Source organism: Megascapheus bottae, chromosome 16, assembly GCF_031878675.1.
Source record: "Megascapheus bottae isolate mThoBot1 chromosome 16, mThoBot2.hap1, whole genome shotgun sequence".
Lineage (NCBI taxonomy): Eukaryota > Metazoa > Chordata > Mammalia > Rodentia > Geomyidae > Megascapheus > Megascapheus bottae.
This window is the reverse complement of record NC_143524.1, coordinates 25,574,782-25,590,050: the sequence shown is the minus strand read 5'-3', so window position 1 is coordinate 25,590,050 and position 15,269 is coordinate 25,574,782. Positions and strand designations below refer to the sequence as shown.

Here is a 15,269-nt window from a genome sequence, read left to right as displayed (position 1 = left end):
GTTTTTAAAGTTAGGTAATTGGTACGTGGGCTTATAATGGAGTTTCTTACTGAACTCTATTCATATAAGTAATTCATTAACAAAATGTCAAAACTGAAATTATTCTAATATTAAATGGCAGTGGATAGTCAGGTACAGTGGCTCATGTCTGTAATCCTAGCTACTCAGGAGCCTGAGATTTGAGGATCAAGGTTCAAAGCCAGCCCAGGCACAAAAGGACCTGAGACTCTTATCTCCAATTAACCTTTAGAAAACAGGAAGGGTAGGGTGGTAGCTTTGTGCTGAAGAGCTCAGGGACAATGCCCAGGCCAAGGGGTAGGGTGCTAGCCTTGAACTGAAGAGCTCAGGGACAGCACCAAGGCTAAGTTCAAGCCCCATGGCCCACCCCCCCCAAAAATATAAATAAGTAAGCAAGTAAGTAAGTAAATAAATAAATAAAATAACAATCAGTGGATATAAAGAGAGAAAGGAACTCTCTATCCTGCTGATGGGCACTGAGATAATCATATAAGGGATATGCTGCATAGTGAAATACATCCTGAGTAAGAAAATTCAACTTGCAGCAAAATATATAGGCTTGTTAACTGAGATATTATTGTAGTAATAATTTATCAAACAACCATAATAATGGAGTACAGGCTAGATTGATAGTGGTGGTTAATCTAATCAAGTCTTTTTAAATCACAGCATGGCTTGTGTGCAAGTTAGAGAAAAACATTGCACTTGATACAAAAGTTCTTAAGGAACTTGAAAAAAAATCAGTAGCAAAACCACTTAATATAGACAACTTAGATAGTTTCAATTTTACCTTGGAATGGTCTATATTAATATTTACATTGCTTCTGAAATAGGTACTATCTAGGTACTGTATCATGTCTTTAGAAATCCAAGCACAAATTATTCTCGTTATGCTTTGCATGACTAAAAACAGTAAGTGGAGTCATGAAATCCTTCCTGATACTGTTCTTTGATTCTGCTTATAAAACACATATAATTAAATTAACAAGACATATTAAGCAAATAGTTAACTTCTAAAATCATTTCAACAAAATAATGTAAAATAAAAACTCAAGAAAACAAAACACATTCTCTGATGTTTTCGAAAGAAAATGCATACAAAGTATAACATGACTTCAGTAGCCTTTCCTTTGCAAATACTATGAAAGAGAAAACCAAATAAATGTTTGTTTCATTGTTGACAAGTATATTTAGTGGTACTACACTTGAAATATGTGTTTTAAAATAGGGAATAATGAGCATCAACTAGCAGTTGGTCAGTCAGTGCTAAAACCCTATTTCCTCTTGAACATCTTGAATCCATTATATAGAAGGAATTAATTCTAGGCTCAAAAGATATAGAGAGTGAGTTTATTTTTTTTAAAGAGAATATATTAAATTTCTCTATTATGTTAGAGAAAAGAAAAAGATGTAGTTAATTCAGACCAACCTATCTCCCTGTGAAAAATAAAAAAAATCTGTGTGTATGAGTGTGCATGTGTGTGTGTGTGTGTGCATGTAGGGCTACTCTGGGAGGACCTGGAACCTTAGAAGTTAGAGCTGGTTGGAAGAGGCAAGTCATGGGGCCATGCCATTGAAGGCTAAACCTAGTTGGTCCCGTTATCTTCTTCTCCCTGGCCACCATGAAACTGAGATGCTACTCCATCAAGTGTTCTTGTAGCCAGGATGTTCTGTGTTCAAGTGCATGAGGGCAAGCAGCCAAACCAAAACCAACTTAAACTGTGAATCAGAATGAATTATTTACTTTAAGTGTGTTTTCTCAAGTATTTGGTCAGAACAATATGAACTCTGACTAATGCAAACAAGTATATATTGTGATAAGACTATTCATAAAGAGAACACTAAGTAAATTATAATATATCTATTCTCTGAGTTCTTGTACTTTAGAAAGAATGAAATAAATTCTTCTTATAAATATCCTAAACTAAACAAGTGAAAAAAACTGCAGACCAATATTTATAATATCCCACCATTCAAGTGAAACGTAATGAAAAGCTGACAATTTAAAATTGTTAACATCCATTATCTCAAAGATAATTGTAAGATAATATGCTTTGAAGAGAATCAAAGAGGGCATTTACCTTTTGTTATACAATGTCTGCATTTGTTTAGTCCAGATTATATATTAACTTTGCAATTAACACATTCTCCCACAATTTCACGAGTAAATAACAGATAGAAAATGATATGCCAATGAAAACAGTAATTGTATGGGTCACTTGATCTCACCAAAGGATGGTTATTTATGACTGAACAGAGTATTATTGATTATAAGATTTAGACCACTTTAATAAAGGTTACAATTATTAGGGCAGAAGTAGAATTTTTACTTTAGAAAATGGTATTCAAAAGATTCATTTAAAACATCCAAGTATACTTGCTCTTAGGTCTTAGGAAGATACATGTGAGTTGAAATGACTTTGAAGTTAATCTTATTGTTAGTAACCACTAAGTACTTGAGTATCTTAAAAAAGTAAGTGCTCAATGGATTAGTTTATACAGAATCTCTCTAGAATAATGTTACTATTTGGTTAAAACAAAACCAGTACTTACAAGAAGTAGCTGTTCCAAGTTGTGGAAAGGCCATAAGGACTGAAATCCCTGGTATATCATTTTGGTTTGGATGTTCAGTACTTTGGTCAGCCCAAACCACCACTTTTTTCCTTGCTACCAAATGTTCAATTTCTTTGAAGTCAGATTCAAAAGAATTATTTGAAAGGCCAGCTTCTTTCAATGTGCAATACTGTTTTCTTAGGACTGGAAGTAAAGCATTCAATACTCTATGAAGAAAGATGACAAGAGAGATAAACATTAAGTTTTAAATATATAGTTCATTTGTACAATGTTCAAACTATTATATCATTAAATTATTTCCTGTATATGATTTCCTTTAAGATATGCTATTGCAATCAAATAGCTTGAGTGAGAACTGTAAGAACCAGGTTCTGTTCTTAGCCTTTACATAGTTTCTTTGGAGAAACAACAAACTGAAGCTTCTATATAAAGTAGGGTGACACCTGAGCAGCAACATATAATGTTCTGTGGACTAAATGACTTACATATCTGTAAAAGCTTTTAAAAATGTGCTTTACAAATCATACATGTTCTCATTAACATAAAATTGAAGTAAAAAATACAGCATGTTAAATAAGATTCATTTATGTATATAATATTAAAATATGTAAAATAAACAACAAAACAATTTTACTTGAAGTTACATAAGCAAGAGTAATGGTTTTGTAATGAGACTGAATATGGTTTGAAGAAGAGAAGTTTTAGGCAAAGAATATTTTAGTAATATTTGAGGTAGGTACTAGAATCTTGTCTCTTTCTCAAAATCTCTCGCCAATAAACAGATCCTCAAGGGATGTATTTTATTTTATATTAGACCTCTGTGTAATCATTCAGTGAAGAAATAGTAACTAGGGGCCGGGAGTTTGGCCTAGTGGTTAAAGTGCTTGCCTAGCATGCATGAAGACCCGGGTTCGATTCCTCGGTACCACATACATAGATAAAAAGCCAGAAGTGGTGCTGAGGCTCAAGTGGTAGAGCTCTAGCCTTGAGAAAGTCCAAGGACAGTGCTCAGGCCCTGAGCTCAAGCCCAGGACTGGCAAAAAAAAAAGAAATAGTAACTAGTTATAAATATATATTCAACCAATAGTTTCCAAATTTTATATTAAGAAGATGCCTAACAACAAGAAGGACATTCAAATGATTCAGAGTTCAAGTATATTAATAGAGTCAGTAGATGATACTTCAAGTTAACTTATTCAGGAGAGTAGAACCGATTTAAATACGTATGGCAATGGGAAAAGAAAAGCAAATCAGGCATCAATTTTGCTATAATTACAAAACTGTAACCTTAAATATCTAGAAAGTAGTACCAATAATCTGTGACCTTGTTTTTCTTGGGGTGGCAAGAAGTTTAAACTGTGGCTCCCCAGAGTGACCAGTTTCATATTCCATTATTAATAAAACATTTAAGTTCCAAATCTCCGATTTGAATTTCTTCCATGCCAACAACTATGCCAAATCCATATCAAGAGATCTCTAACATAACCTGGGTACACATACCCACTATTTCACAGATTCTCAGCCTGTTTCTAGATTTGTGACTTTTGTTTTATTCATCTCCTATCTTTTCATGGAGTATGCAGTTAACCCTAGATTGCATCTACAATGAAAATGTTGTTATTTGTGTCAACAAGACACAAAGTAAACAAAACTCAAGATCTATGAAATGATGGGAGGCTACATCAGTGAGCACCTATACAATTCTCCAGTTAAGAAATGATTGATTACATTGATACATTTGTTGAACATTAAAAGTAAAAAGTCAGCCAGGCACAGTGGCTCATTTCTGTAATCCTAGCTACTCAGGAGTCTGATCTGAAGACTGTGGCTCAAAGGCAACCCAAGTACTACAAAGCTGTGAGACTCTTTATCTCTATTTAGTCACTAGAAAATGAGAAGTGGATCAAGGGTAGGACAGTAGCCTTGAGCTGAAGAGCTCAGGGACAGAGCCCAGGTCCAGAGTTCAAGCCCCATCACAACGATTCCCCCCCCCCAAAGACTGATTTTCTTTATTGTTTCATAAAGTATTCATATAATTTTTAGAACTAGGAAGGTAAGACTGGCTTACTGTGTTTACACTGTTTTCACAAACAACATGCTTTATGCTGCATGGAAACTTTAGTTTTGAAATCTAGATTATTTGAATATGGTACATAGAGGGTACCCATGAGACCCCAAAAGAAACCTATGCCACCGCGTCTCTGAAGAGTTCAGATGTTGCTAGAATTTTGGTGGAATTAAGCACACTCTTTTGAAACAAGATTCTTCAAAAGCTTGTACTTATTTAACTCTGTCCAGTACCTTTCCCATTAGCTGAATTTACTTTGTATTTTCTGGCTAAAATAACTCACCAATTATATGGGTCTTTTGATTGTTAGTAAGTCTCTGAACCTAGAAGTAGTCTTAGAGACTCATGACACAGGCACTATATTGTATTTATATATAATCAACTTTTGGAACAAAGGCATTGCATTATATTTATATTCTAATCTACTTTTATGCTTAAGAAAACTAAGGCATATAAAGTTTATATATTTTCCGTGGGATTGTATGTATTACTAAAGGCAGCAAGGCTTAAAGACTTGATCCTAAAATGTACACTTACGCCTCCGTCTGACTATGTTGCTGTTCCTGAAGACAAACTAGATCCTTCATATGTCTAACTTGTGCTTTCAGATCTTTGTTATGGAGTTGTAAATGGTGACAATGAAGTTCTCTATTGAGTTCCTAGAGGAAAGAATGTAAAATATATTTTAGATTCTTTGAAGACTATTAAAATTATATATTAGTATATCTAATTTTAAGAAAATTAAATTTATTTTCATTTTGGCAGTATTAAGAGTTTGAACTCAAGGCCTTATGTTTGATAGACAGGCATTTTTAGCATTGAGCCATTCTTTTCTTTCTTTTTAAACACTTTTTTATTATAATTAATAGTTATATTGCCAGATAGAAGATGCATTACTTCACAAACATTGATACCCCTTCTCATGGTCTTGTCCCCATTTCCCTCCTTCCACCTTCCTCCTAATCTCGTTTCCCCCCCTTCCCTATCCTATTTCAAAAAAACAAATAAACGTATATACAAATGTACCAGATAACAAGGTAAGATACTGTATAGATACGAATGGTTTCTACTGTTTTTTTTTCTTGTATGCCAGACCTGGGTGCTGTCCTAAGCTTTTTGTGCTTAAACCTAGTGCTCTACTATTTGAGCCGAAACTCCAATTCTGGCTTTTGGTTAACTGTAGACTCTCTAGGACTTTCCTGCCTGGGTTGACTTCAAACCATGATTCCCAAATCTCAAGTCTCCTGAGTATCTAGGTTTCCAGGGCTAAGCCTCTGGCACTAGCCTTGCCTTTATGTTTTATACAAATGTTAACAAAGTCTCATTTTCTTAAGTCTTATGTGTTTGGAGTCAGGTGCCTGTTAATGTCTGACCTGTTACCTAAAGTTACTAATGTTTCCTGAAACCTGCTAAACCCTAAAGAGAAAATATTAGCCCAGCCTGGCACGGTGGCTCATGCCTGCAATCCTCCTAGCTACTCAAGAGGCTGAGATCTGAGGATCAAGGTTCAAAGCCAGCCCAAGGAACAAAAGAACCTGAGACTCTTATTTCCAATTAACCCACAGAAAATGGGAAGTGAGGCTTGGCTCAAGGGTAGAACAAAAGCCTTGCGCTGAAGAGCTCAGAGACAGTGCCCAGGCTATTTAAGCTCCATGACCCCCCCACACACAAAAAAAGAAATAAAAAAGAAAAAAAAAAGAAAAAAAAAAGAAAATATTAGCCCAGTGGTTACAGTGAAGTATGATGGATAGTCCACGGGCATTTTCAGCATCTGGGGAAAATTTTAGGTAGCATAATTTGGAAAAAGCTTTGGAGAGGACATTTCGTTTAGCTGAGCCAGTAATCTCATAACCAGGAAAGCTAGGCCTGGAAAGTTCCTTTAATGAAAAATTCCAATTATCGAATTAACTTTTTGATAATTGTACACACTCTAGAGTTGACCACTGATTTACTTTTTACGTCCATTAAAAATTACTTCCTGGGGCCTGGAGTTTGGACTAGTGGTAGAGTGCTTGCCTAGCATGCACAAAGACCCGGGTTCGATTCCTTGGTACCACACACATAAAAAAAAGCCGGAAGTGGTGCTGAGGCTCAAGTGGTAGAGCTCTAGCCTTGAGAAAGTCCAAGGAAAGTGCTCATGCATTGAGCTCAAGCCCAGGACTGGCAAACAAACCAAAAAACAACTTCCTAGAAGGATGAAAAAAAATGTAGGCATGGTACTCAGTAGAGACTATATGGAAAATGAACGATGGAACTTGTAGGCAGGGACTAGAGGAGAGCAGGAGAGTTAAGGAAGGGGTGATTCTGTTCAAAAAGAAATGTATTCTTTAACTAAGGAAATGGTAACCCCTCTGTATAACATCTTAATAACCATAAAATTATATTGAAAAATACTTCCTATGCCAGTAGTGGGAACTACAACAGAAAAACAATGTCATTCTGTTTACCTGAGATATATTAAAGATACAGTTTTATTATATAACTTATATTATATAACATATGACTTCAAGAGATATAAATAAGTACTTTAGGGAAAAAAATTTTCATGGAAGCAGGATGATATACCTAGAATACTGTGATATGAGTCTTAATTTTTAGGGAAAGGCTTAACATGAAAGAAATTGCCATTCACATTATATGGTCTATATGCATGTCAGTTTCCATGACTAAGATTTAAGATCTGTGTCACATAGTGCTAATATATCAGAACTGCATACTTCCAAGACAATGTTTGTTAAAGGAGTAAAATATAGCCTAAACTGGCTAAGCCATTGAAATCATATTACTTATAAAACTCTTACAAAGCCATTAATGAGAACTACCATCACTATACTTTATAAATAAATGTATTCTGATGTTCTAACATGGAACATCTTCTGACACAAACAAAAACACACACAAATATACATCTCTCTGTACCTCACATCACTTTACTTAGCTATAATATTAGTAATATTCAAAACTATTTTTTCAAAAATATCAATATTTAAAACTAACTTAAATTACCTCCATGATCAATCCTAGTTTGAAATTTAAGAAACACCTAATAAAGGGAGAATTTGTTTAAGAATAACAAAATTTAAAAGTAACTTTTCTCTTCTGAAAGTACAGAGAAGACAAATCTAGTAGCTAATTAGCAAGCAGAAGGTATATTGAGTCATAAACAGTATAAAATGAGCCAATTAAAGTTCAGAAATTGGTTAATAGTTTTCTTATGAAAGATACTAAATAGGAAAGATAGAGCTCAATTTTCACAAATTAAATCTGAACATATAAATACATCTGTACCTTTGGAATATGACCATTTTGACCTAAGAGTACCATTTCATTTTCTACTTGCTGGAGCCAATTAGTATTTTCATCAAATTGCTTCAGTTCTTCATCTCTCTTTTTCTCCAGGTAGCTACGACGCGTTTTCAACATTGCAAGTCTATGGTCTCGTTTGCAAGTGGCCTAAAACATGATATACACATTTAATTGCGTATTTGATATACATAATATTAGCAAAATCCTGTTTTTCTGAAATGTTAGCAAAGCATATTAACTTAAGCTATACTTTTATACATAAAATTATTTCCTCTTTAAAACAGTATAGTACTTATAGGAAAACAGGAAATTGAATTGTGAGTCATTTGTATTAACAGCACTTGTTGAGAGTTTATTGCTGTAAGAAATACAGTGACCAAATTCAAAATCTATAACTTTTTATTTTTTGGAGTGTGTGTGTGTGTGTGTGTGTGTGTGTGTGTGTACATGTGCTAATAAAATACATCCTCTTTCAGTACATTGAATCTGTAAAGTTTATATAAGGTCAGATAAATTCCATGACTTCCTTAATCAAAATCAAAGTAGATTTATATGCTCCTGTTACCTTTTCACAACTCTGAAGGATGTGAATAAATAGCTACATTGTTCTGATTTTGCCTGTAAGGCCTTAAATTGTCTCATACAAATGACAGAAATGAGTTGATAATCAGACTGCTTTTCAATATCTGATTTTACCTATGGATGGCTTCCATTAATAGCTACATGGCTATATTTGGTGTTTTACATTTGCAAAAATCACATTGAAATCAATCATACAGCATGACCTCTGTGGGAATTTTTCTAAAAGATACCTAACTCAATAATTATCAGATATCATCAGTACACCTGAAACAATACATCTTCAAGACTTGAACAAATACAACTAAATTTGGAAGCAGAAAGTGAAAGAATAATATAATGAGGAGGAACTAGATTTAAGGACTTTACCCTTTTTGGCTAATAAATTCCTCTAGCTCATTAAGTTTTATAAATGTTGCATAATTAAAACTGGCAGGCATAAAGCAAAAACAAATATGACTGTCTTCATCTGCAATGAGCCTTACATAGGATTTTGGATATGGTAAATGTAGCTGTCATTAACTCAAAGCCAAATTCTAGGTATTCATACATTTTATTTAACCTTTCCTTCAAGAGAAACATAAAGGTTAAGTAAAAAAAGACTTCCACTTTATGCTAGTGTTTAATGATCAAGAAAAACTAGTTGATATTCATTGCCATTCTCAATAAGATTCTTGACATTATTTCTCTGATTAATTACATCCCAATAATTCATTGCTATTAAAACAAAACAAACTGTTTATACAAAGATGAAAGATAGTAAACAGAGCCTTATGCCCAAATTTCTAGAGCAAAACGTTACAGAATGCTACAATGTCGAAGAGGCTAAAAAAGATGTATGCAATCATTATTTAAAGATCCTTAAGACTCTTTCTTATATTTTACACAATCAATACAATTTTCATAACAATGTAGTCTTATTCATAAATTACAGTATAGTTTTACAAACCAGAAAACCAACATTATTTTTTACTACCCATTATTTTGTTTTTAGCCACAATTAACTATTTTCATAAAGATGTTAACATGAATTATTGTGAAATCAACTTTTTACAATTAGTTTGAGTTTTTTTTTATAAATTTCATTTTTACTTTCTAATAGAAATATTGGTAGAATAAGGAGGGGTGGAAGGAGGGGAAGCAGGAGAAAAACAATGCTTAAGAAGTAAGTGTAGGACCTGGAGTTTGGCCTAGTAGTAGAGTGCTTGCCTAGTATGTAGGAAGACTAGGGTTTGATTCCTCAGCACCACATACACAGAAAAAAGCTGGAAGTGGTGCTGTGGCTCAAGGGTAGAGCTTCTAGCACTCGAGAAAAGTCCAAGGACAGTGCTCAAGCCCTGAGTTGCCAAAAAAAATGTAAATGAAGTGGGCCGGGAGTTTGGCCTAGTGGTAGAGTGCTTGCCTAGCATGCATAAAAACCTGGGTTCGATTCCTCGGTACCACCCACATAGAAAAAAGTCAGAAGCAGTGTTGAGGCTCAAGTGGTAGAGCTCTAGCCTTGAGAAAGTCCAAGGACAGTGCTCAGGCCCTGAGCTCGAGCCCAGGACAGGCAAAAAAAATAAATAAATAAAAATAATAATGTACTCAGTACCTTATGGAGGTAACCGTAACCTCTTTATACATTACCCTGACCAAACCAAATTAAACAAAAGATACTGCTGTTACAGAAAGTGGACTATAGAATTTCTTCTGCTATTCAGAAGTTGTAAAAATTCAGGCAAGTCAGTCTTAGTGGGAATTCCATTATCTCACAGGAAAATGAATGTAGTATTGGTTCTGTAAGACAGGCACCTAAATCAACCACTATTGTTATATCATTTACAAACGTAAAGACACCCCTAGAAAACAGGGCAAAAATGATCTGTGGATCTGAATGTAGCAGTATTTAATGTCAAAAAGATCCTAGCTAAAAGTTCAAAAGTAAGTTCGTAGACTTTTTACTTTTGGGGGGGGGAGGGTCATGGGGCTTGAGAACTCTGGGCCTGGGCTCAGTCCCTGAGCTCTTCAGCTCAAGGTTACTATCCTACCCTTGAGCCACAGCCCCACTTCCCATTTTCTAGTGATTAACCGATGATGAGTCTCCCGGCTTTGTAGTGCCCAGGCTGGCTTTGAATAGTGATCCTCAGATCTCAGCCTCCTAAGTAGCTAGGATTCCAAGGGTGAGCCATCACGCTCACCTGACTTTTTACTTCTAATGCTCAACAAATGTATCATCCATGACAATTCTCTATAGGAATATTTACTTACTTCCAACGAACCACTGTTCCAAGATGGAAAGTAAGTAACTGGAAAAAAAGTTTTAAATATACAAATTATGTACTGGTATTAAAATGAATTTTTGCCATTAAGTTTGAAAAGAGCTTTATGCATTTCAGTAATAAAATGTCCAGAACACCACCACAAAAGTCTTGAAAAAGAACATAATTTTGAAATTTTAGGTGTTATTACTTTGTACAAAATAACTAGTATTAAGATGAACTCATATTTTCATTATAAAAATTTATAGATTACCTTTATGTGGCTATAAAACTACCCATGAGTTTTATTTCAACACAGATTTCAGTATCCATATTCCAAGCCTATTTATAGCTGAATCAATGTTATGTCATGAGATTCTTTCAGTAGTTCTGATAATAAATCTCTTTTGGAAGGCATCCAAAATAAAATTCTTTGCCTTAGAAAGCAGCTTATTAAGACATTTCTGTCTACAATAAAAATGTTATAAGGGTTGGGAGTTAGCCTAGTGGTAGAGTGCTTGCCTAGTATGCACAAAGACCCAGGTTCGATTCTTTGGTACCAAATATATAGGAAAAAAATCATAATAATAACGAAAGCCTGGTATATTACTCAATGGTTTAATTATAACTAACAACTTCTCTTTTTGGTCACCATGTACCATAGACTGGCCTGAACTTATAAGCTTCCTGTCTACCAAGTGCTAGACTATTGGTATGGGCCAATATGCTTGTCTCAAGATTTTCATTTCCATTATTTACCTAGTTTCATACATCCAGCTCATGCTTCTAATACTAGCTACTTGGGAAATAGAAATAAGGATGAACACAATTCAAGGCTAACCTAAGCAAAAATGTTAGCGAGATCTCATCCCCGCAAATAAGCTGGATGTAGCAATACATGCTTGTGGTATCAGGTAGAACTGTGGTCTAATGCCAGTACTGGGCAAAAGTAAGAGAAATCCATCTGAAAAATAATTAAAGATTGAGGGTTATCACTCAAGGGGTAGAGTATCAAGAATGCCTGAAAAAAAGTATCAATTATAAAAGCAAACTGGGTCATAGAAAGTTAATATACAGAATGAAGATAAAACACAATTCAAAATTCATTTGAGAAAGTAAATCAAAGTAAAAATTGACCTAAGCTAGTAATTAATATTTGCAATAAAAGTCTAACATTCAGACTACCTAACAGGATAGTGTTTTTAAAAAAGTAGATTCTAAATTCCTGGCAAACAATGCTTCCACAATGTGTGAAACTGTATCTTCCCAATTACTTGTCAATAATTTTAACAAAATGTCTTCTATTTATCATGTGCCAACTTCAATCCATTTATATATAATGTCTTTTATTTATCATGTGCCAAACCAAACCCATTTATAGTGGTTTGTGCATGCTAATCTGTAGTTCAGAAAGATTAGGGCAATTTACTAGAGAAATAAGCTATGAATAAAGAAACTATTTTTTAATGCAGAAGTATTGAGTGTATTTAGGCATTTTATAATAGTCTTCCTGAGTATACTTTGTATTGGTCAAATTCATATTTTATTTAGAATATACTATTTTTGTTGTTTTCCAATTGATATCTTTATTCAAGGATCAAAATAAATCTGTTCCTTCCATCAGAAAGTTTTTTTTTTTCTTTCTTTTTGTTGGTCATGGGGCTTGAACTTTGGCCTGGGTGCTGTCCCTGAGCTCTTTAGCTCAAGGCTAGTGCTCTATCACTTGAGCCACAGCACCACTTCCTGTTCTCTGGTGGTTAATTGGAGAAAAGAGTCTCTTGGACTTTCCTGTCCGGGCTGGCTTTCAAACATGATTCTCAGATCTCAGCCTCCTGAGAAGCTAGAATTACAGGCGTGAGCCACAGGCACCCAGCTTAGAAAGCTTTTTTAAAGTCATCACAATGGCAATCTAATAGTTACAATACTTATGGTACCTACAGAACAGCAGTAATTAAGGAAGACTGAAGCAAGTCAACTAGGGTTTTATATTTGTTTAGCAATACTAATTAGATAGGAAACTAGAAGACTTAAGAGTTCTCAGTGCTCTGCTCATCAGAATTGGTTGTAATATTATTTTCTGACATACAGAGTTGTCATAAATACTAAAAATTAATCTATTGAAAGAACTTTAAAATGATGTCTGGCACATGGTTAATGTTCATTGATATTAACCTACTTTTAAAATTATGATGCTATTGTAGAATACACATTACTTGCATAGTGTACATGACACCTGGATTCAATTTCAGCACACAAAAAAAGAACAAGAAAAAGAAAGAAAATACGAAAGACATAAAAGGAAACAGATAAAATCACACGTACGTATACATGCATATACCTTACCATCAATGAACATTAAAACTGTGGAAATAATTGTGGTCTTATGGGTCTAGGTATGTATATATTTTGTATTACTGGAAGTCCATTCCTTTTGAAGTTACATCTTTTTTACTAGAAAATCTATACAACTGCATTGTCTTCTGGAATGTCTATTAGATGACGTTTTGGAGAATCTGTCCTATTTGCAGTCTGTGAAGTTTTTCTTTTTCTTTTGGTGCTGTGTCAGGGCTCATAACTCAGGGCTTTCTTGCTCATGTCTAGCACTCTATCACTTGATTCACACTTTCAGTACAGTATTTTGCTGGTTAGTTTTTGAAATGGAGCCTTTCTGTTTAGGCTAGCACTAAACTTCAATTCTCTAGGTCCAGCCTCCCTAATAGTTAGGATTACAGGATGAGCCACTAGTACCCAGTCTCTGCTGATTCTTGAGTGTGATGAAATTGTTCCACTATGTGTTTTGTAATTATTGACTTAATGGGTAGAGTTGAGGGTTTCTTTCTTGGGTGATTTTGCATTGATTCTGCAGAGGAACTACTGTTTTAATATCATTTTGTTTATTTTCAACTTTAGGAGTTTCCAAAATAAAATAAATAAGTTGTTAAAGTTCAGACCTCAAATCAGTCAGGGGAGTTGGGCTAACAAGAAGGATAAAAAAAGATAAAATATGGTCAAAGTAGACAGAGTGTATTAAAATAAAACAATGAAACCTGTACAAAATGTTTTGAGAAAGTGGGTAGTGAGAATGTACAGGGTGAGGGCCGGGAGTTTGGCCTAGTGGTTAAAGTGCTTGCCTAGCATGCATGAAGACCCGGGTTCAATTCCTTGGTACCACATACATAGAAAAAAGCCGGAAATGGTGCTGAGGCTCAAGTGGTAGAGCTCTAGCCTTGAGAAAGTCCAAGGACAGTGCTCAGGCCCTGAGCTCAAGCCCAGGACTGGCAAAACAAAAAAAAAAAAAAAAAGAATGTACAGGGTGAGACTGGCTGGCATATGCTCCCCTCTTTTGCTGTATGCTAATCAAAAATTAAAAATATTCTTTTCTGAAAAACATTATCTCCCATTGGTTTATTCTGTAAATCACCACCTGGGTCTAGATGGGCTGTCTCCACTGTCATATTTCTAGCAACAAACTCTACTTGAGACTGTACTTTCTGCAAGGGGTTCATACACACTCAGTAAAACAAGAGATACAACTGAGATTTTGCTGTTTCTCATTTTCTTGTTGCTAAAATAGAAACTAAATTTCTTTCTACATACTTTAGCATTTAAGATAACGATTGGCATAGTTCTTTAACATTTCCAAATGTTGGTTCAGAATTACTATCTTTGTCTTTGAAATTTTTGAAATCCAAACTTTTTGTGGATTTACATTCTACACAATTTCACTATGAAGTAATTTAGATACCTTTTCTAGTTTGTCTTCAGAACATATCATTTCTATCTGTTTATGACACTGCTGGTGATAAAATGCCTTAAGTTCATTTTCTTTGAGCAACATTTCCAACTTTAGATATTCTTGTCGAATTTCCTCTCGATTCTGGAACAAGCAGTTTAGAATTTCTTGAAATCTGAAAAACAAAACAATACAAAATTTCATTAATTTTGAAGTGATACAAATTTTCTTAAATAACCAAATAGATGCCACTTAGAATTCTATTCAGTAATAAACTGAAAGTAGATAAATGTTAGAAAGGAATACTATATTTTTTTCTACTATAGGTTTTTTCTCAACCTCTGAAAAAGGAAAACCTGTTATTGATATATATGTCTATCAAAAGATTTCTATTATTAGTAATAGAATACATTTTGTTCATGCTTCTATCTATAGGTAAGACTACTTACCAAAAAAATAATAGGTATTTATAGAAAAGGATGATAAGCTAGAATTGTGTTGCGGCTATTCTCAAGGACCCACCAGTAACCAAAAATTATGTTATTTTGGTGGCAGCTTACTGTGAAGAAATAGCATTAGGAGGCACAGTCCCAGACTGCCTCCATGGCTCCTTAGGGATTATGAGAGGGACAGAGTTCAGCTTCAGAATTTATTTTTTTCTTTTTTTTCTTTTCTTTTATTTTATTGTAATTAGTAAAAGGGTTACATGATATTTGCTAGATAGAAGGTGCATTAATTCACATACATTGATACC

General features: G+C 34.3%; 1 protein-coding gene across 2 annotated transcripts in view; it reads right to left on the bottom strand.

Annotated features, from left to right (window-relative positions):
• Kif18a (kinesin family member 18A) overlaps positions 1–15,269 on the bottom strand; it is a 60,425-nt gene that overhangs the window by 20,679 nt on the left and 24,477 nt on the right. For both annotated transcript variants that reach the window (XM_090347961.1, XM_090347962.1), the window contains 4 exons: positions 14,528–14,690; positions 7,949–8,113; positions 5,198–5,319; positions 2,572–2,798 (listed from right to left, as the gene is read on the bottom strand). In XM_090347961.1, the coding sequence (XP_090204087.1) occupies positions 2,572–2,798; positions 5,198–5,319; positions 7,949–8,113; positions 14,528–14,690 (677 nt within the window). The remainder of the gene's footprint in view (positions 1–2,571; positions 2,799–5,197; positions 5,320–7,948; positions 8,114–14,527; positions 14,691–15,269) is intronic.